General features: G+C 32.2%; 3 protein-coding genes and 1 non-coding gene across 4 annotated transcripts; 2 read left to right on the top strand and 2 right to left on the bottom strand.

Annotated features, from left to right (window-relative positions):
* Positions 1-8,856: 8,856 nt before the first annotated feature.
* On the bottom strand, positions 8,857-9,335 carry BDBG_17492 (uncharacterized protein; the record flags this gene model as incomplete). The annotated part of the gene is made up of 2 exons (XM_031725196.1): positions 8,857-9,135; positions 9,162-9,335. The coding sequence occupies 2 exons, from the start codon at positions 9,333-9,335 to the stop codon at positions 8,857-8,859; spliced, it is 453 nt and encodes a 150-aa protein (XP_031579777.1).
* A 361-nt stretch (positions 9,336-9,696) lies between these two features.
* Positions 9,697-10,461, bottom strand: BDBG_17493 (uncharacterized protein; the record flags this gene model as incomplete). Its single annotated transcript, XM_031725197.1, has 2 exons — positions 9,697-10,104; positions 10,234-10,461. 2 exons carry the CDS (start codon positions 10,459-10,461, stop codon positions 9,697-9,699), a joined length of 636 nt encoding a protein of 211 aa, XP_031579778.1.
* A 3,301-nt stretch (positions 10,462-13,762) lies between these two features.
* Positions 13,763-13,834, top strand: BDBG_17494. Its single transcript has one exon. It is a non-coding gene; the product is annotated as a tRNA-Ala (tRNA).
* Positions 13,835-18,575: 4,741 nt separating this feature from the next.
* BDBG_06830 (sphingolipid delta-4 desaturase) lies at positions 18,576-19,930 on the top strand (the record flags this gene model as incomplete). Its single annotated transcript, XM_031722790.1, has 3 exons — positions 18,576-18,770; positions 18,841-19,105; positions 19,182-19,930. 3 exons carry the CDS (start codon positions 18,576-18,578, stop codon positions 19,928-19,930), a joined length of 1,209 nt encoding a protein of 402 aa, XP_031579779.1.
* Between the last annotated feature and the right edge of the window lie 3,634 nt (positions 19,931-23,564).

Below are 23,564 nucleotides of genomic sequence, written 5' to 3' on the forward strand. Positions count from 1 at the left end.
CAGATTATTGCATTTATCATTTGATAAGCTTATAAGTGATAGTGAACTGTTTGAGATTTTTATAATCTGTGATTATCTCAAATTTAAAGACATCTCAGAGTTCAGAGTCTCATTCTTCTAAACAGTGTACAATTGTAAGAAGTTTCTTATCATAGATCTTATAGTTGCATTCAGCAGGACTCAGTTTCTTAGATATGAAGATGTATAATTATAAGATATCTTTATTATTACATTGCAATATAGCTCTCTCTATAACATAGTCAGAGAAGTCAGTTAAAACAACTATTTCATAATCAGAGTTAAATATTATTAGCAGAGAGATGTTAATAAACATCTTCTTTATCTGTGTGAATGCAGCTTCAGTGTTCACTGATCACTGAAATACTAAGTTCTTCTTAATGAGTTCTGTAAGTGATCTCACAATATCTGAGAAGTTTCATATAAATCACTGATAGAAGTTAGTAAATCTGATGAAGCTTTGTACATCTTTCACAGTATGTAAAGCTTTTCATTCAAGAATAGTGAAGACTTTCTCAGAATTCATTCAAATCTTCTTATCAGCTTCTATGATAAAACCTAGATATTTTGTACTCTTGACTTTGAAATCATACTTATCAATATCTATTAATAGTTCTGCTTCTTATAATTGTTGTAATATTCTTCATATGTGTTCTTGATATTCTTTTCTGAACTCATCAGTGAAGATGAGAATATTATTAAGATATACAGATGCAAAGTTATTAAGGAAATCTTGAAGTGCTCAGTTAATATACTTCTGAAATATACTGAGTGCATTAGCCAGTTCAAAGAGTGTGACTACTTATTTAAAGAGATTATAATATGTTCAGAATGCTATAAGTCATTCATCTTCTTCAGTGATATAAATCTTATGAAATGCAGTAATGACATCTAGTTTTGTAAACTATTGAGCTTGTTCAATACAAGCTAGAGTTTCATTGATAAGAGATAAAGAATAGTAATTCTTCTTAGTTAATCTGTTTAATTCTCAATAGTTTACACAGAATTGAAGTTCTTCACCTGATTTCTTTGCAAAGAGAATAGAAGCTGCAGTGAAAGAGTTACTAATATGTATAAATCTCTTATTCAACAGATCATTGAGTGTCTTCTGAAGAAGAAGAAGTTCATCTTAAGACATATTATAAAGAGAGTCTTATGATGACTTGAGATTCTTATCATTTTTCTTTTCTAACTTGATACTGTGATTCACTTCTGAGCCTTTTAAGAGAAGTATATTTGTAATGTTATCTTATCAGAAGATATCTAGATATTCATGATATTATTGAGAGAGTTCTGTATAAGAATCTGTTATTATAGTATAAGATAACTTCTCTAGAGCTTTCTTGATATTGATCAGGCTGATGAAATAGATTGTCACATGATTCTGCTTTCAGTGATCTTTTCAGTGACTTCTTTTTCAGAGCATTTCATAAGTGTTGACAGAGATCTGTGTCAGATTCATAGTCTTGTGAATATCATCTTTGTAAATCCTATCATTGTTAGAAAATATTAAGCTCCTGTTTCAAATATTCAATAAGATATCTTGTTCAGATAGTCAGATGAGTTCTAATATAAGATTATAATTGAGATTATTAACTTCATATGTGTAGGCATCTTCATGTTAATATTCTCTAACATCTATGTTTAACTTCACTATGTAATGAGTACAAATGTCTTTTGAGTCATCAAATTCTGTGAGAAGTCAGAGTTTTAATAAGAGAATATACTGAAGGTTATAATGTCTTATAACTGAAGATTTAATCATTGTATAATAACATAGACTGCTGTCTATCATCACTTTCATATTATACATGTTATCTATCACAGTAGATACAAGAATAACATTCATTATCATTTTCTCTTTAAATTGTTGTTGTCTCATCTCTTCAAGCTTCTATTTGTGAATTTGAACAGAAGCTAATCTTTTCTCTGTTTTATCAAAGTGTTCTCATAGTTATCTTCTGAATCTTTCTTCAATACAATGTGATTGACACAGACTGCTAGTGTTAATCTTTCTTTTGAACATGAAGATATATAGGCTGATTGACAGTTGAAAGTGATATATTCTGATTGATTACAATTAATGTACATCTCTCATTGACATCAATCAGTGACTTCTTCAGAAGTGATCTCAGAGACTCAGAAGCCTGTTTGAATGATGAAAACTCTTGTTTATATATAGATATTTGAGTTCACTCAATTCATAGCATCTGCATTGTCATTCTTCAGCACAGATGTATGAGTGACTGAGATGTAACATCTTATATCACTGTTCTGTATACTCTTGAGCTTGATAAGATAATCATTTAATGTTCAGAGTTGTATGCAGAAGTCTTTATAAGTTGAGTCTTTGTCTACACTTATAAGAGTCTGTAAGAGTTTGAAAGTTAATGTCTTCTTGAGTATACTAATCTTTATTTGATTCTCTTAAGATTGATCACCTGCTTCTAGAATCTTGATGTCAAAGTCAGAAATAAATGTTGTAAGAGAAGTGTTTCTCTGTTAAGCACTCTGTAACTAATCTAATACTTTCTCTTACATAGCAGTGTCTTGAAACAGAATATCAAGATATTTTATGATATTATCAGGTGTTTACAATGCTAATTTACATGCTTTCATTCATGAATAAAACTTCTGTCTCATACAATTCTTCAATTGTTCATTAATATATAAATCTTGATTAATTAGTGAACTGATAACATCTTCATCTACACTTAGTTTTGCAAGTATTTTCAATCTTCATGATGAATAGAGAGTGAGATCAGAAGTATTGAAATATACAGAAGCATTTAAGTATTTCTTTAATATTTATATTGTGTTTATATTTGATTCTGTCAGTGTTGAAATTGTCTGTGCAGAGGTTTCTTGTTGAAACAATTATTGAATTTCTTTATCTTAATATTATTAAGTTGCATGTATATCAGCTATCTGTTCTTATTATAATTTCAATATTACTCAGAGTTATTGTAGTACTGTGTCTATACTTATATTCAAGAGTTCTTTCATATTATCAGTAGACATAGCTATATTATTTATTAGATATATGATATCTGTGAAATCTGAAGAAGTGTAATTATATAAATATCTTATATATCTAAGATGTCAGAACTCTCAGATCTTTCACTGACATTCTCTTTGTAAAATCTTGATACAGAGTCAGAATGACTGATGAGTAAGCTTCTATCTAGAGACTCAGTGTCTGCTTAACTGATTGATTATTTCTCTATTTCTTATATGTTATTATGTGTTCAGATATCTCAGTAGGTAATTGTTTCTAATGAGAAGATGATAAATGTAAATAATCATTTCTAATAAGAAGATGATGAATGTTTAAGTGTAAGAGACCTATGCTGAATAGATTGATATGACATTTATAGATCTTATAATGCAAAAGTGAAAAATGTTAAAGAAGGAAAAGAAAGAGAAAGTGTGAGAATCAGTGATCAGAGTGAATATTTATATATGTATGTAATAATGTATACAGTGAAGCTTCGGGGTGAAAGAATAGAAATTCTGTGAGTTTTTCAGCTGAGAATCAGCGATTGAGAATAACCGAGAATCAGAGCTTTCAGCGAAATCTATGAAGTGTAATGAAATAGTTTATATAATTGATCAGATGCAGTCTGTCACATTCTCACACTTTCTCTTTTTGTTTTTCTTCTCTAATGTTTTTCACTTTTATTATATAAAATCTATATATTATACTGATCTATTCAGTATAGGCCTCTTATACTTAGAAAATATTTATTATCTTCTCATTAGAAATTATTATTCATTGAAAAGATACCTGAACATGTAACAATATATAAGAAATAGAGAAATAAATAATCAGTTAAGTGAACATTGAGTTTCTAGATAAAAGCTTACTTATCAGTTACTCTGACTCTGTAACAAGATCTTATAAAGAGAATATCAGTGAAAGATCTGAGAGTTCTGACATCTTAGATGTATGAGATATTTATACAATTATACTTCTTCTGATTTTGATGAACTCTCATACACAGATATTACACATTTAATAAATAATATAGTCATGTCTACTTTATTATTATTATTCTTCCATTATACTCATATGCAAGCGGAGCTTATGATGAGTCCTTGTGTGATGTTAAATACAGGCCAAGTGTTGATTATACAGGAGGAAATACAGGTGTTGAGACCATGTCAAGATAACAAGAAACATAGGAAATACAAAGGAGTGACAATTAAATACATGCGATAATAACTTCCCATCCCAGGAACATAGAGCAATTTATTGAAGTGATTTGTACACCTCTGTATTTATTAGAAATCTGAGGTGCTTGAGTTCCGGATTTAATGTATCCCCTGCGGTTTCGAACCCACACGCCTTGGTTTCCCACGCCAAGGCGCTACCAGGTGGCCGCATTAACCATTCGGCCACTGGGGCTAGTCATGTCTACTGATAACATGAGAGAACTCTTAAATACAAGTATAGACATAGTATTATTATTATTATTATTCTTCAATTATAGATGTATGCAGTCAGAGACTATGACATCTACCTGAGAACTTTAATTCTCAGGGTTTTTTCTATGTCTGTAAAGTTAACTATTGTACATTCATCAATTTCAGATATGCAAAATCAGAAAATTCCAGCTCAGAATACAAAAACTGTTTACAAATTGCAGTGTTTTAACATCTTTTAATACTTTGAAACCATTTGACACTATCATGACAAAAGAAAAGAGAGAAAGAACACAGTCTCAAAGATAGACACATTAAATAGATAGATAGAAAGAAATTGAAAGAAAAAGATACAGAAAAAGATAAAGTAAAGAGAGACTATAACAAAACAAATTATTAAAAGAGAGTGTATAGCTGTTTTAACAGACTATATCTGATTGATTTCCTCCTCTTCATATTCAGATAATTCTGAATTTAGCCATTTTCTTATAGCTGCTTGAGTTTCTGATAGAAAGTCTATTAAGTATTTAATTCCTGTCTCAGTTGAGAATAAGAATCTCATATTTAATTGATTTAGATCATACTTCTCTTTCAATCTGGCTCTGAGACTATTGTATAATGCACAGTGCATTATAATATGCTCAGGGTTCTCATTTGTATTACAGAATGAGCATTCTATTGAGTCAAATCTATCATCAAATCTTTGTATATAAGATTTGAAATAGCCATGTCCTAGTTTCAGCTGTATTATAGATGAGAATATTTTCTTTTTACATTTAATTGAACAAGATTTCCACTTGAGTTTTGTTTCAAATCTTGAATAATGTATACTCTTCTTTTGTTTCTGCCAGCTTTCATTCCACTTGTCTAAACAAGATTCTTTTATTTTTCTCTTTATAAAAGACCAGGATACAATTTTTTGAACAGATCTGCTTAATTCTGCACCCTTTTTTGCAGCTGAATCAGCCAATTCATTGCCATGAATATTCATATGAGCAGGAACCCAGTGTAGATGAATTCTCAGCTTTGATATTCTTCTCTTTTGAATTTTTAAAACAGAGTTTAAGATCAGTTCAAGATTCATTTGATCATTATGAATCTGACTATTTCTAAGTCTTTTTAAAGCAGCTTGACTATCAGAGAATATTCATGTCTCTTTCAAACAATTTCCTCTTTTATGAGATTTTATTTCAATGAGTTTGAAAGCTTTCACTATTGCAAATAGTTCAGCATCAAAGACTTCACATTCAGAGCCTAGATTTCAGAAATCTGAGATAAAATTAATATTATCTTCAGTATAAGCAATGCCTGTGCCTAATCTATTCAAGTTCTCATTTTTTGAGCCATCTGAATAAATCAGAATAGAGTCTTTTATATTGATTGTAGAAGTTCTCTTCAAATGCTGTTCATATTCTTTCTCTTTTGATAGTTCACTTATTTGTAAGTCTATAAGAGATTCAAGCTTTTTTCTTCAGAAAGATAACTTCTCATGATCAACTTTTTCAACATTTAAAGAAGAAAATTGATTTTTAATCAGAGAGCATAGTCTGTACAGTTGAGAAGGCATTTTCTTTAAAGAATTATTTTCATTTCAATCAAGAAATCTATTCCAATCCAGTTCATTTCCAGAGTTAATTGATGGAAATGAAGAAGAGACTCTTTCTGTGATTATATGATTTGAGCTCATCTTTACAACTCTCAGAGCATAGTTCATACAGGCCTTTTCAAATCTAATAGCAGAAGGAGGAATTGAAGCTTCAATTTCCATTGCTTTAATAGGAGATGATTTGAATGCTTTCAGAATTCTTCTCAAGGCTCTGTTTTGCAGACTTTGAAAGAGTTCAGTGAAATTCCCTTGATTATTCCATCAAACTTGAACTTCATAATCAGCTACTGATGTAATACAGGCTATATATAACTGTCTCATAGCCTGGAAGGATAGATCTCTCTCTGTATTTGATAGTCTGATTATGTTGTTCAATAGTCTTTCTGCCTTGACAGTTCTCTGTTGAATGTGATATTTAAAATTCAACTTGGAGTTTAACCATACTCCTAATCATTTGACATTTACACTGGGTTTAATCTCTCTATTTAAAAGAGTTAGAGATAGTTCTTTCTCATTGAATCTAGAAAAGAAATGAATTAACTCAGTTTTATTCATATCAAATTGAATTTGATTGATATCTGCTCTAACAAAGATTTTCTTTGCAGCTTCTTCAATTACTTTCAAATTCTCTTTGATAGTTTTTGAGCTGTAGACTAGACCAATATCATCCATATAACTCGGAGATTGCACTATTCTCATATTTCTATTTTTGAATAGATATGCAGTGTATATTGCAAATAAAATGAGTGAGATTGAAGACCTCTGTGATACTCCTATTTTTATCTCAGTCTTGTCTTGTTTCATTCCATCAAAGAAGAGTTGTATAATTCTTTTAGACATAAAACAGTTAACTCATTTTATTAGAGAAAGTGGCAGTTTTAATATCTTCAATGTCTGAATTAACTTTGACTTTGAAACATGATCAAATGCTTCTTTTATATCAATAAAAACTGCAGTTGAGACCAGACTCTCATGCTTTGCTATTTGAATATCATGAACAACTGAGAGAACAGTGTCAATTGCAGAACACTGTTTTCTATCTCTCATTTGTTCACTGAATAAAAGAGAATCATCTATAGAGCTTATAAAAGATAGTTGAGTAGCTATTATCTTTTCTAAAACCTTTCCTAGGCAGTTCAATAGAGATATTACTCTATATGACTTAGGAATTGAAGTTTTTCTATTAGGTTTTGCAAGAATCACTTCAGTGGCTTCTCTCCAGCATTCAGGATGATATTCATTTTTCAAGAGATTGAAAAAGAGCTCAAAATACTCATTCTTTAAGTAGGAATATGTATTTTGAATAATCAAGTGATTAATTGAATCAGGACCTGCAGCAGTTTTAACAGAACTTGAGAAGATAGCTGACTCTAATTCATCTTGTGTAAGATCAGGCCATTCTCAGTCATTTTCATCAATGTAGTTGAGAAGTGATATATTCTCTTCCTCTGAATCTGAATCTGAATCTGGTGAGTTCTGAAAGAGAATTCTTATGAAAGCTTGACATTTTTCCTCAAAAGAGTTTGCTGTATATGATTCATTCTGAAACTCATATTCTAGAGCTGGAAGTTTTGCTACACTTCTTGTTTTAGTATAGTTAAAAGCTTTAAAAACTTCCTTTCCTTGTGCTTCTTCAAGAAATTTATTCCAGCAGTCTGTTTTAGCTCTTTTAATATCTGAAAAATATTCATTTCTGACAGCTTTGAACTCTTCATCAGATATTACATCATTCTTCCAATCTCTTCTAGCAGTAGCTAATTCTTTTCTTTTAGATAAGATATTCTCATTCCATCAAGGTTTTGAATACTCAGAAGATTTTCTTTTTGAAATATTATCTCTAACACTTGTTAGGATAATAGATGTAATAAGCTTCACTCTATTCTCAAGCATTTCATTTGAGATATCTTGATCAGAATTCCAATATAGCTCATTCTGTCTTTCAGATTTTAACAGTTTTATACTTTCTTCAACTGCTTTCCAATCAGCTTTTTCAAAGTTATACTGATTAGAGAGAAGAGGATTTTCACTCATTTGTTTTTCACTCAGTTCAATATCAAATTGAATAATCTCATGACCTGATCCTGATGTCTCATTTGAATCAATAAACCAGTTTACAAGTCTTCTTTTCATTAGATTTTGTGACATGAATGTTAGATCTATGATAGACTTCTGTTTCATGTCTTTTCTAAAGAATGTTTATTGATCAGACTTATTAACCAAATCTATTGAATGCTCAAAGGTTCATTCAACCAGATTATCAGCTCTCACTGCTCTCTTGCATTCTGAATTTCATCAGGGATGATGTGCATTGAAATCTCCTGCAATTATAGAGTTTCTTGATGGAGTTATGTTCAGAAATCCTCTATCAATTGTCCAGATATTGTTATTTTCCTTCAATGACTTTTCATTATAGATATTTATGAGCTGTATAGTATCAAACTCATTTTCTTTATCTATAATATCACCCACCAGAATATCAGGGTCAGACATGATATCAAATCTTAGATTAAATTGATATCTTGATCTCTTTCTTCCATAGATCACTACTCTTGACTTTATCTCAGACTTTTGAGGTAAAAAGCAGTAGTAGCTTGAATGAGAAATGACATATTTTTGCTCAGCATCAAAATTCGGCTCCTGAAGCAGTACAAAATCAACTTTCTGTTCAAATGCAATCTGAAGACAAGAATAAATGCAATTTGAGTTTCTATTCACATTATTTTGAATAAATGTGATTTTTGAAGAGTTTTTAAACTTTTTTTGTTGTTTTTGTTGTATATTCATACTAAAAGAGAGTAGAGAAGAATCTAATCACTATCATCAGATAGTAGATTATAACTGTTCTGAAAAGTAGGAATCTCAACTGCTTGCATTATATCTAGTTTATCACCAGAGTCATTTCTCAATTCTCTAATCTTAACAGGAGTTTGAGGATTCAAATTCTGTTTACATTTCACTGGAGAATTGAAGTTTGAAGACTTAGATAATTGAGAGTTTCTTCTTTTTGAGCTTGCAGTTGTGAGTTTACTGGCTTGACTCTTCTCTTCAGTTCTAGATTGACTTTGAGCTTCATCTTTTCTCCAGTTCTTTTAAGTTCTAGGAGCAAACATACATTCTTTTGAGCTAGATGCATGTTTTTCTTTGCAATTAGAGCACTTAAGCAGAGTATGTTGACAAATTTCACCTCTTTTTGAGCATGTTTCACATTTATGCTCACTAGTTTTATGATCTCTGGCACAGAATGCACATTTTGAGTCTCTAAAATATGAGATTGCAAAGTGTCCATATCTTTGACAGTTTGAACACTGTGTTTGAGCTTTGAGATTCATTCTTGAGTCTTTGTATTCATGAACTCTCATTTTCAAACCTGCTACTCTTACTTCAGAGATCTTTGACTGTTCAAGTGTTTTTGTATATACTAGAACAGAGGCATTTCTCCTGCTTTGTCTGAACTCAATTGAATTTAGTCATACAGGCTCCTTTCTCAGTTGAATGGAGTTGTATTCTTTCAATTCATTTTTGAGAAGTAGTATTTCTTCTTCACAGTCAAAAATTTCAACTGAAATATCATGAAGAATGAATTTGTCTCACTTTTCATCTCTTTCAGATAGAATTGTTGTGTTTAGCAAAGATTCTACTGCTGACTTTCAGAGATTCTCATTCTGAATAAGGAATTCAGCACTGAATTCAGGCATTGTAGTCAGAATGATGGAGTTTTCAAAGAATGATGGCTCAATTGAAGCTATAACTGGTTTTTGAACTTCAATATCAGTCATCAACTGAGAAAAGAACTGCTGATTAATTTCATTTCTGATTCTGAAAATGAGATTTGAGTTTAGCTTGTTTCTTTGCAGAATGTCCTGGTTTGAGACTTTGAGAATAAGTCTTCTATTTCTGGAGATTTGGAAGTTTTTCTCTTTTTGCATTTTCTTTTCCACTTTTCTATGAATAGAGGCATGAGCAGTATTCTTCTCAGTTTTCTTGGGATTTTGAGCTGGTTTTGAGACAGCAGGTTTAGAGACAGCAGATTCAGCTGCTTGAGCATATGTTTTCTTCTGATTCAAAGAAGAAGAAGAAGTAGGAAGAAAGAAAGAAGAAGAGCAAGATGAAGAGTCAGTGATTGTACTAGGAATTTTCAAGGTTTTTTGAACTGTGTTTGAGATTCCAAGTTTGAACTTGATCACCTCCTGTAGTTGTCTAGCCTGAGCATGAAGAATTAACAGAACTTCTTCATTCATCTCACTCAGACACTGCTTTCCAAGAATCTTGCTTGCTTTTTCAAGTTCCTGTATTTCAAGAACTTGTTGTTTCTCTATTTCTTCTTTCTTTCTTCTCTTCAGAATTTCAATCTCAGGAATAGCATTTGAGAAAGCATCTTTTTCCACATCAACTGAGTGTATTTTTGAACTCATTGTTTTCACTCAATGAAAAGTTGGTCAGACTGTTTCAATTGAGATATTTCTAAGTCTGTTTTCAATTGAAAAGTTGGTCAGACTGTTTCAAAAGAAGAATAAAAGACTTTTGTGTATAAAACACCTGATTTTTTTCACACTAGTTCAGTAACTAGGTTAGATTTTTGAAGAGAATCTAATAAACTAAAATTGATTTTTAAGATAAATCAATCAAATCTTTACAATCTCTTTCTTGAGATAGTATAGACATAGTATCACAGTGACTCTGACCAATGTTAAAATTATAATAACAACAGATAGCTGATACACATGTGACTTAATTATATCAATATAAACAAATTCAATAATTATTTCAACAAGAAATCTCTGCACAGACAATTTCAACATCAATTGAATCAGAGATAGTATGAATACTGAAGAAATATCTAGATACTCTGTATATTTTAATACTTCTAATCTCACTCTCTACCTGTTATGAAGATTGAACATGCTCATGAAACTAAGTGTAGATGAAGATGTCATTAGTTTATTAACTAATCAAGATTGATATATCAATGATCAATTGAAAGATTATATGAAACAGAAGTTTCCTTTATAAATAAAGGCATGTGAATCAGTGTTATATACATCTGATAATATTATTAGACATCTCAATGTTCTGTTCAGAGACACTGCTATATAACAGAAGATATTAGATTGATTACAGAGTGTCTGACAGAGAAATACTTCTCTTATAATATTTATTTCTCATTTTAACACTAAGGTTCTAGAAGCAGATAATCAATCTTAAGGGAATTGAATGAAGATTAGTATGCTTAAGAAGAAACTAACTTTTAAACTCTTATAAGCTCTTATAAATGTAGATGAAGATCTGACTTATAAAGACTTCTGTATATAACTTCAAATACTGAATGACTGTCTTATCAAGCTTAAGAGTATACAGAACAGCAGTAGAAGATATTACATTTCAGTCACTTATAATCTTCTTCTACATGCAGAGATTGTCATCAATGACTGAGATACTGTTTCAACAGATGTAAGCCTGTTCTTTCTTACATATGATTATCACATGAAGATGTTGAATCTTCTAGAAATCACACAGTTCACACTGAACCTCTGCAGTTCAATTCAGATCACTGATAACATAGTAACAAAGCTCTGAGATGCTCATGGCTGAGCAGAAACCTTCATAATAAGTGCTAAATAAGATTAAGAGAATTAAGTCAATGTTCAGTGAGATCTCACTGAGTAATATAAGATAGAAGATCTTGTATACTTGAATCTTAAAAATATACAGATCACATACTTATCTTATACATTGAATTATTATCATGTGAGATACATAGTAATAAAAGTTCTAAGCAGTCACAACTACTATCTTAATACTCTATCAGAGATTTATAATATGTTTCATATAAGCTTACTCTGCTATACTATCAGTGACTTATTTTCTTCTCAACTGACTTCTGACTGATAACTGTCAGAGATCATAGAAGAAGATAATAAACTTAAATGAGAGATTAAAGATATTTCTGATGAAAGATCACACAGCTGTAGCTGATAATATCTTATGAAATAAGTTAATTACAATTATCTGATCTGAATCTCAGACTCCATGCTATTTAATACAGTAGCTCTTGACTAATGAGAACTGTACTTACTTTCAGAAAGAGAGAGCTAATGTAACAGACTGCATCTGATCAATTATATAGACTATTTCATTACACTTCATAGATTTCTACTGAAAGCTTTGATTCTCAGTCACTGATCAATTTTTGATCTGAAAGCTCTGATTCTCAGCTAAGAAACTTATGAAGTTTCTATTCTCTTACTTCAAAGCTTCATCTTGTATATATATAAATATTTACTCTGATTGCTGATTCCTGCGCTTTCTCTTTTTTCTTCTCTAATTTTTTTCACTTTTGTTATATAAGATCTATATCTTAATACCAATCTATTTAGTGTAGGCCTTTTACAGTATCTTCTATAGCTATAGTGAGAACTACTGTTTTATCTGTCATTTTTAACATTACTTTCACCTTCTGGAACTTTGCTATGACAAGATCTCTGTGAGATGTAACATGAGTGTTTAATTCAGAGTCTAGAATTCAGATATCTTTCTCTATCTGATCACTTATATAGATCTTTTCTTTGATGTAAAATACTTACTTTATAATATTGTAAATAGAAGTAGTATCTGTATTCTTCACATTCTTATCTTTATTCTTGTTTCTATTAGTATTGAAATTTGAATTTGAAGAATGTTTCTCAGAGTATTTTCTTCAACAGTCAGTCTGAATATAATCAATCTTTTAATAATAATAGCAGGTTCTCACATTATTATCTCTATATTCAGGTTTAACTTCAGTGTTCTTATTCTTATTATTATCTTTCTCTTTGTTCTTATCTTTCTTATTCTTGTCTTACACATTATTGATAGAGTTTCTAGATATATTAGTACTTATCTTATTAACAGTAAAGAGCTGTAAAAGAATATTGTAATAAAGACTTATAAAATTATTCTCTAAGAGTTAAGTATTATCTTTGTCAATTTAATTCATTTAATTCTTTATAAATGAGACTCAATCTCTGTTAACTTCTATAAGTAGTCTGTTGAAAAACATAATATCTGAGATCTCATATTCTAGATGTATATAGTCAGTTCTTATAATAATTAAATATTCAATAAAGATATAATCTAAGTCTTTTAACTTAGCAGTTATACTGATCAGTTTCTTAAATAGAGAGGTTTTACAGATAGTAGATCTTTTAGAAAAGTTATTCTCTATAACAGTTTATAGAGTATAGACAGATAGCTTGAATTTCTTAAATATAGTATAATAAATCTTAATCTGCAGAGTAATTACAGATTATATATAATTATATAGTTAAAAATTACATTCTTTTCAGAAATGTTATATATTTATAATAATATTCTTATTAAGATTATTATCTTTAAGAATATTATTGATTTCAAACTACTTTATAGTCAAAAGAATTTCCTCTCTTCACATTAAATAGTTAATGAATTCAGTGAGCTCTGATAACTGAATGATTAATACAGTTATCTGATAGTGTCTTAACATGGAAAACTAGAACATATGAGTTTGAAACCCGCAGAGAATATATTAAATCTGAAACTCAAGTATCTTAGATTTCTAATAAATACAGAAATGTATAAATTACTTTAATAAATCACTATATATTTCTGAGATGAGAAGTTATTATCACATGTATTTAATTATCACTTCTTGATATTTTCTATGTTCTTATTATCTTGATATAATCTTAACACCTGTTTGAGCGCTTGGTTTAGTGGTATAATATGTCATTCGCATTGACGGGGTCGCCGGTTCAATTCCGGCAGCGTCCAAATTTTTAATGCCCTGGTGGCCGAATGGTTAATGCGGCCACCCGGTAGTGCCTTGGTGTGGGAAACCAAGGCATGTGAGTTCGAAACCCGCAGGGGATACATTAAATCCGGAACTCAAGCACCTCAGGTTCCTAATAAATACAGAGGTGTACAAATCACTTCAACAAAATCACTCTATGTTCCTGGGATGAGAAGTTATTATCGCATGTATTTAATTGTCACTCCTTTGTATTTCCTATGTTCTTGTTATCTTGGCGTGGTCTCAACACCTGTATTTCCTTCTGTATAATCAACACTTGGCCTGTATTTAACATCACGCAAGGACTCATCATAAGCTCCGCTTGCATATGAGTATAATGGAAGAATAATAATAATAATAATAATAATTAACACCTGTATTTTCTCCTGTATAATTAATACTTAATCTGTATTTAACATTATACAACAACTCATTATAAGCTCTGTTTGTATATAAGTATAATAGAATAATAATAATAATAATAATAATAATAATAATAATAATAATAATAATAATAATGAATTCAGTGAGAACTATCAGTCTTTTAATAAGTCTTATTTAACTTCTAAATTCTTTAAGAACTTTTATTATAACAGATATCTTCTCTTTCTGTTAAAAATATTCTATTAGATTTACTCTTATCTTATTATCTACAGAGTCATCTCTACTAATCTTTATCTACTCAATCTTGTACTGAAGTCTTGTAATTTCTAGTCTTATATAAGTCTTCTTACTTATAGATAGACTGACCGTGTGACCGTGTCTGAAACCAGAATCAGATTTTTTAATAGTCTCATTATCAATTCAACTGATCTTATTACACAGTTTTAACATTAGATAATAGTCTCATACTGTCTCAGTGAGACTTACTGTCTACTCTTGTCACATTTTTCAAATGAGATCATGATTTTCACTTCTCAATTTAAATTATTTTTATTGCTTTAAATGACTTTAAATCTCATTTAAGTGTTATCAAAAAGTGTTACTTTTTAAAAAATTAAAAATAGTCTAAAAAAAACCTTAAAATGTCTAAAAATAGTGACTTTATGTCAAGAATGAAATTAAATGAGATCAAATGAGATCACTTTCTCATTTTTTTCAAGTCATGATTTCATTTTAAGATCTGATATATAGTCACTTTGCATGTTTTTTTAATGACTAGTCCCAGCAGAATTCACGCCAAGAAATGTATGAGATCAGATCAAATGAGACCAAACATGAAATTCATGATTTCAGCGGCCAGTCTACTTACAGAGTTATTATTATTTTAATCACTTAAACTCTTTATATTATCTAATATCTTACTGATATCTTTAATCAGGTTTTTGTATTTATTATTGAACTTATCAGACTATTCTTTCATAATTATGTTATTCAGCTCAAACATCTCAGAAGCTGTCTTCTGATTTGTTATTAATATTAACAGTGATCTGTGATCTTGCATTTACTGCTCTGATATTTTCTCATTTCTCTGTCTTGAAGACATGTAGTCTTTTATTAAGTCAGGTGTCCCTCTGAATCTTAGATTAACCATGAGTTCAATCACTTAATAAATCATCTAGACACACTTGTAATAATGTGTGAAGATGTAGTTAACGCTTCATAACCTCTTGAAGAATAATGTTATTATATTGTGTAATCTATCTACTCGAGTTACACTAAATAGATTGGGGTGACACGTGACTAGAGTAGTTAGGTGTAACGTAATCAACCACCTAACACTCGTTTACATCTAACGCTCGCACAAATCTTACCTCAATCTCCATGTTCAAAAACTTACAACATGGACCACAAATCAGCTATACAAGCAGTGATTGATGATTTGAATGTGCAATTGACTTCTAATTACACTACAACTGTAAAAAAATATGGAATCAGCTGTCATTCATTGTCACAGTGCTATAATAACCTTCAAACATCAAGAAAGAAAGCAATCTCTATTCACTGTTAAAATCTTTCAAATTTGCAAGAAGAACAGCTTCTTTTTCATATCAATCAATTGACAGATCACAGTTTCTCTTATACACCTCAAATTCTTTATAATCTCATTGTTGAGATTCTAAAATCGCCTGTGAAAGTCAACTGAATGCCACAGTTCTGTCAATGCTACAAGAATGTAATCAAGTCAGTTTATCTGTGAAATATCAATTAAAAATGCAAGAATGCTGACAATTCAACATATTTCAAGCATTACTTTGATCTTGTATTTAATCTCTTACTTTTATTATCTTTTTGTCTTTATCATGATTATTTTGCTAATTTAATCTCACTTAATCTGACAGCTGCAGACAAAGATCATACAATATAATATTGAATCTGACAATATTTACAACTTTGATGAAAAAGGATTTCTATTAGAACTTATTCATACTCTCAAACATATCATATTGATTGTCATTCTCAAATCCGGATGTGTGATAGATGTCAATCAGAATGATAGTAGAGAATTCATAACTCTACTTACTGTAATTTATGCTGATGAAACTGCTCTCTCATCTGCTCTCATATATCAAGAGAAATCAAGAGACATGCAAGATAGCTGACTTGAAGATTTTGATAGTGAAAAGAATCAGGTCTACTTTGCTGCTTCAGAAAATGAATAAAGTAATGATGAATATGAATTAACATGATTAAAGAAGGTCTTTGAACCTCTTATAAAAAAGAAAGCTGAGTGCAGATACAGACTTCTTATATTAGATAATCATTCTTTTCATATTAATATGACATTTATCAATTACACAGATTAAAATCAGATTCTACTTGCTGTTCTATCTCCTCACTCTACACATTAATTACAGCTGTTAGATATTGAAATATTTGAATCATTGAGTAAATCATATTTCAAGCAACTGAATGCATGAATAAGAACTGAAATGAAATTCATACACACTACAAAGAGGTCTTTTTAACAGCTATTTCATTCTGTATGAAATGAGATACTTACATCTTTAAATATTGCATCTGCATTCACTGCTGCTGATCTATATTTATTTGATCTGAAACAGGTTCTTAAAAAGCTTGCAAGGCCTTGCATCTCTTCAGACATGCATTGTAGATCAAGAACATCTACTTCTATTATTAACATATGAAAAATGATTAAGCAAGTCAAGCAGTGACAGCATCAAATATCTAGTGATCTCAATCAACTGATTCACGCAGGTGAAAATCTTGCTCTTGATAAAGAGATTCTTTTAATAGAGAACAGGCAGCTGCAGCAAGCTCTTAATCAAGAAAGAAGATATCACAAGTGTGACAGAATCATGAGATTGCTAGATTCTTCAAATTCATCATTAACACAGTTCTTTTCACCAGCAAAGATGCAGCGCATTCATGAGCAAAAAGCAGTGAATGAAGCTGTTAAAAAGAATGAGCAGACTCATAAGAAGAACATCAAGTTGCAATACACTATTCTTAAGGAGTAAAAGAAGACAGATATTATGAAGCAGTGAATGCAATGAGATGCTGTCTATCAGACAGTAAAGGAGTAAAGGGAGGTGAATAAGGCTGCTAGAGCCGCTCAACAGCAGGTTGAAAAGAAGCTTAGAAATGCAAGAAAGGCTCAAGAGTAAAAAGAGAAGGAAGAATGAGCTGCAGCACAGTTGCAATTAGACTGACTATGTAACCGTGTCTGAGACCAGGATCAGATTTTTTGATAGTCTTATTATCAATTCAACTGATCCCATTACATGGTTTTAACATTAGATAGTAGTCTCATACTGTCTCAGTGAGACTTACTGTCTACTCTTATCACATTTTTCAAATGAGATCATGATTTCCACTTCTCAATTTAAATTATTTTTATTACTTTAAATGACTTTAAATCTCATTTGAGCATTACCAAAAAGCATTACTTTTTAAAAAATTAAAAATAGTCTAAAAAAAACCTTAAAATGTCTAAAAATAGTAACTTTATGCCAAGAATAGAACTAAATGAGATCAAATGAGATCACTTTCTCATTTTTTTCAAGTCATGGTTTCATTTTAAGATCTGATATATAGTCACTTTACCAGACCAAATGGGATCAAATGTGAAATTCATGGTCCCGGCGGCCAGTCTAGTTGCAATCACAGTTGAATAAGAATAAGATTGAAGCATCCAAAAATCACCTTCCTAATCAGGAAAGTAGACTCTTGATTTCACAAAGAGTGACTAAATCGCGTTTTCAGAGCCCTGCCAGGGTGCCCACGGATCCACTGCCGGAGGAATCTGATGATATTACAATCCCTACTGATTTCATGGCTGCTTGCTCACTGAATCTGCCTCCACTCAAGATTTCGCGTTCCGGGCGAGTTATTAAGCTAAACAAGCATCTACAAGATTAGCTATATATTTTTATATGTAATTCTATGTATATATTTTCATCATATAATATTTTATCTTAAAATCTAATTGCGTTGTTGAGATATCGTTGGGTTGATTCCATCATAGAAGTAGCGAAATAGCGAGCGTTAGGTGGTTGATTACGTTAGTAATCACCAACATATGTAATATAACGTAGCTAGCTCCTCCACACGAATATAGAAGACCATTCTACAGGAAGCACCGTTATAGCACGGGACCAACCCGGCCCGCGTTGCGTGTCCCTTCCTACGATCCAACAATATCTCAACATCGTACATTCTTTATCTCGACGCTCTTTTTGCATGATCTGGCGTTTGCCCAATTCACAAGCCATCCCCATGAGTTAAAAGAGACGGCGTTATAAATCAGCCATCACAGCTATGCCCTCAGTCGTTACCACCTCCTCTCCCAGAGCTCGGGTCTCTGCGACAAGTGCTGGAAACAGCTCCAGCTCCAGCTCCACCCATGCTCCGCCGCCACCCTCCAATTCCTCTATAGAAGACAAGTTCTTTTGGACTTATACAGAGGAGCCTCATCGTTCCAGACGCCAGGCTATTATCAAGGCTCATCCAGAGGTGGGATTTTGTTCCTTCAATGTAACATCCAGATAATTCAAACCAATGCTGACAAAGGGGGAAACTGCAGGTTACGAAGCTCTGTGGTGTTGAGCCCCTTACCAAATATGTCGTTCTCGGTGTTGTCTCTCTTCAGGTCGCCTGTGCATACCTACTCCGAAATACCCCGGTCTTGTCATGGCAGTTCCTCTTGACTGGTTATGTTATTGGAGCTACGGCGAACCAGAACCTCTTCCTCGCAATCCATGAGATATCACACAACCTCGCCTTCAAATCTCCTTTTGCAAATAGGCTGTTAGCTGTATTTGCCAATCTTCCAATCGGCATACCATATAGTGCTGCATTCAGGGTATGTTCAACTTATGCAAATCTCCAATTCTTTCCCCGAAAAGTACTTCTGACGAAATTCAGCCCTACCATTTAACCCATCACAAATCCCTCGGTGTGGCCTCGCTGGACACGGATCTCCCTACCGCCCTCGAAGCCTTCTTCCTCGACTCCGTTCTCGGAAAGGCCTTCTTCTGCACCTTCCAAATCCTCTTCTACGCCCTACGGCCATCTTCATCTATTCCCCGCCCTTCACCTCCATCCACCTGCTAAACATCATCGTCCAATTCACCTTCGACTACTGCCTGTACAAAATCTGTGACTCCTCCCTCCAACCCATCTACTACCTAATCCTCAGCTCCTTCCTCGCCGGCTCCCTCCACCCTTGCGCCGGTCACTTCATAGCGGAACACTACTTCTTCTCGAAAACTGGCGCGGGCACTGAATCGATCGAGGAACTGCGACGACAGAAGAGTGGTGATAAGCAAACAATAGAAAAACCAGGAGGAGATGCATTGGCCAACCTACCCCCGCCGGAAACGTACTCGTACTACGGGCCATTGAACATCCTAACGTACAATGTCGGTCTACACAATGAGCATCATGATTTCCCTGCCGTGCCGTGGACAAGGTTGCCTACTCTACACAATATTGCCAAGGAGTTTTATGAGCCTCTCCCTTCGCATCGTAGCTGGGTCTGGGTTATTTATACCTTTATCTTGGACTCGAATGTTGGGTTGTGGTGTCGCGTGAAGAGAGCTGGAGGTGGGAGAATCGTGGGAGGAGGTGGTGTTGATGGTGGTGGTTGGAAAGAATCTGAGATCCAAAATTGAGTTGGAAGGATGGTTCCTATCCCGGATGATACATCCCCAGAACTCCGGTCCCGATAGAACAGTTTTCTACCAGCCTGCCGTTTTCATTCCCATATTATTATTTCACTTCCCGTCCATTCTCCTCGTTTTTCAGTTTCTATTAATGTACAGTTCTTTGATTGTACATACATCCTTATCTGTAATATCTTGTTTCTCTACTTTTTTCTCATCGTATTCCTTTGCACTCCTAGCTAGCTACAAGTATGGATTATTTACATCGACTTTTCGAATTTTATCAGACTGCTTGTATCTTGTTGCTAGTGTTCATCAGCGTGCACTAGAAAGGAAGGCCGCGCTAATGGAAGGTTTCTGTGTAGCTCACTTCCAGTATTCCCCTTTAGGCGCTCTCTCTTCTACCACAATACCCATATTTTGCAAGTTATTTGTCAATCCACTTTGCTTCCCGCCATGAGAGGTAAGAACTTAAAGGAGCTGTCAAGGTGGGAATGAGCACTGCCGGTTTTTGTCCCTGTGGGAGTTAAAAGCACTATTGGAATGGAATTTTCTATTGTGTCATTTCTGTTTTACTAGATCTGTGTGCCTGTGCTCCCTTTCAGTACGGAAGACAATATCAAACTTTATGACCTATGTTCGGGATGCCGACTTACGGGGCATTTATGTGAAGAATTGAAAAGAAAATATGTATTCTGTAGCCGACAGCTTGTCAAAATCAATATTCTGTATTATTTCTTACTCTCCCATACCATACTCTTCTTCATATCATGAGCTTCTCAGTGAGTGCCTTTCTCTCTGTGCAACATCTCTGAGATTCTCAGTGATATGAGCTGCCTGCAAGCACTCTACAGATTCTCATTAAGCTTGGAGATCTTTCGTTACGTAGAAAGCTCAAACAAGACTCACTATAGAGTAAAAATGATTTCTACTAGTCAGGCAATATAACGGTGTTATTCACTGAGTCAAAATGATTATAAGATGACTGGCTGGCTATCTATCAGCTGTGCTCAGCATTCATCCTTATAGATAGTGTAGAATAGTTGAAGGTTGTATTGATAGAGCTATCTACAAAGAGCTTAATATAGTGTGTTAGAGGATAATGTTGTCATCTATAATCTGTCTAGGGTGAAACTATATATAAGTTGGGTGGCACGTGATTACGGTAGATGTAGTAATCATCAACACCCCCTCTTGCTACAAATCAATGTGTTTCATCATAATATATTTTTTTTCAATCAGGTCTCAAAGAATATGATACCTTATTTCAATATAATATAATCAATATGATAGAGATTCTTCTTTTACTAGATTGATTGCACTCTTATTATCAACTCATAGTCTTGAACAGATCTTCACTTTTCCTTTTACTAATTCAGTATTATATAACATATCACTCAGTCAGATGATCTTACAAGCTGTCTTACTAACTACAATGTATTCAGTCTTTATAATTGATTTGATAATAGATGTTTGTCTCTGCAATTATCATGATATTGATGACTTATTTATCAATATAACATAGTCAGTGATTAATTTGTATTAAGAATTCATCTCTGCTTAATTTGAATTATAGTATGTAACAGAACTCAAGTTATCACTCTCTTTCTTATATAATATACTGTAGTTCTTGATCTTCTTAACATATCATAGAATATACTTCAATGTCAACCAGTATTCTTTGTATGAGTATAAGTTGTATTATGAAAGATAGTTAACTGTAAATATCAGATTCATTCTACTGCTTAAGATCAGATACTGTAATAATCTCAATTCTTATCAATACTGTGTAGCTGTAAAATTATTATTCAGATCACTGTTCTCATCAGATAAGAATTCAATGCATATTTCAGCTATTATTGATATACTAACTGAGTTCATCTTGTTCAGTTCAAAATCTTCAAGAATCTTCTCTATATAACAGCTCTGTGTCACTGTTATATCATTATTTTTCAGATAGTTGACTTTCATTCTTAGATATAACTTATTCTCATCAACATTCTTTGTTTCAAACTGCTTAGCTATCTTCATTAATACTCAATTCAGTTGCTGTTCTTAAGAACCTGTTACTCAGCAGTCATTAACATGTAGTATTAAATATATCTTTCAAATAGAGTGATATAGAAAGCTGTCATCATAATATAATATTTTAAATCTTAATATAATAAGATGTTTCATTGTAAGAAAGTATCACACTCTTATCACTTATTTCATTTTATATAAACTCTGTTAAAGTAGCTCTATTAAATTTTCTTTATCATGTCTCACATCTGTTGATAGTTGTATATAGACAATCTTATTTAATGAGAGAATTTCATTCAAGAATGCTGATATATAATAAATTGATTTAACTTTTCATTCATTGACAGTTAATATAGTAAATAAGCTATGTGATGTGAATTCTGATATCACTGCAGTATATGATTTTATATAATGAATATGTTAAGAGTTCCGGGAGTTGATCAGCTCTTCTACCAGCAGCGCTGGTGATGACTGAGCTCTTTTGCCTCAGTAGTCTACAGGTTATGAGACTGTTAAGTGTGAGCCTCACTGTGATTAACATGCATGAGTTCGATCTCAGAATAAACTTAAGAAAATCTCAAAACAAATACTCTTAACATTTAACAGTGTCAAGAGACATTCTAGAAGTGTGCTCTAAGAAGTTAGCTCTTGAAAGAATGAGCTCTAGAAGTGAGTTTAAAAAGAAAGATCACTGAAAGAAGTTACTAAGAGAAGTCACTGAGAGAAGTCACTGAGAGAAGTCACTGTACTCTGTGATTAGCTGATCTGAGAGAGAGTGTTGAGAGTCCCGGGAGTTGATCGGCCCTTCTATCAGCAGCGCTGATGATGACTGAGCTCTTTTGTCTCAGTAGTCTACAGAATATCTTACTTCTACAGGAAATCTCTAATCACTCAACAGATCTGAAAGCAGATAGTTTATTCTTTATTATTCAGTTTATAATTAAACACTTATTTCTCTGATAGAATATTCATATCTGATGTCTTCTTAATGATAATATATGTCTTTCTCTGTTCAAACATCTCAACTTCTCTCTTTATTACTTTATATTAATAATCTCAGTCTGAGCTTCTTTTGACTTCTGTAAGTGTGATTAAACAGTCTGTCAGATTACTAAGAACAGAATCATTTTCATTGACAGAGTCTTCTATCTTCTCATCATTGACAAGTTGCATCTCATTATTCAAGAGATAGACTGAATCAATGACATTCTTCAGATTTTCATTAATAATTATCTTTAAAATATTCAGCTTCTCTTTAGCTAGGTATCTCAATAAGCAGTGTTATCATTCTTTATTAACATTCAGAATATCAAGTTTCTCTGAGAATTCAATTAACTTCTTAATTACATTAACAGACTCAGTTGTTTTTGTGTTAAAACTCTCATTAAATATGACATCTTATGTGATTTTCAAGCACTGTCTTACAGAATCTTATAGACAATATTAATATAGTCTCTGATAACTGACTAGTCATCATTTCTTATCATCTGTTCTGTTCTCAAGTTTGCTAGATATCTTTAAATTCTTCTTATAGATCTTACTCTCTCATCTATATATTCAGTGAATTGAGAGCTGTACTTCAGTTCATGCTTTAAAAGATGTAAGCAGAGACTCATCAGTA

Source organism: Blastomyces gilchristii (assembly GCF_000003855.2).
Source record: "Blastomyces gilchristii SLH14081 genomic scaffold supercont1.16, whole genome shotgun sequence".
NCBI lineage: Eukaryota > Fungi > Ascomycota > Eurotiomycetes > Onygenales > Ajellomycetaceae > Blastomyces > Blastomyces gilchristii.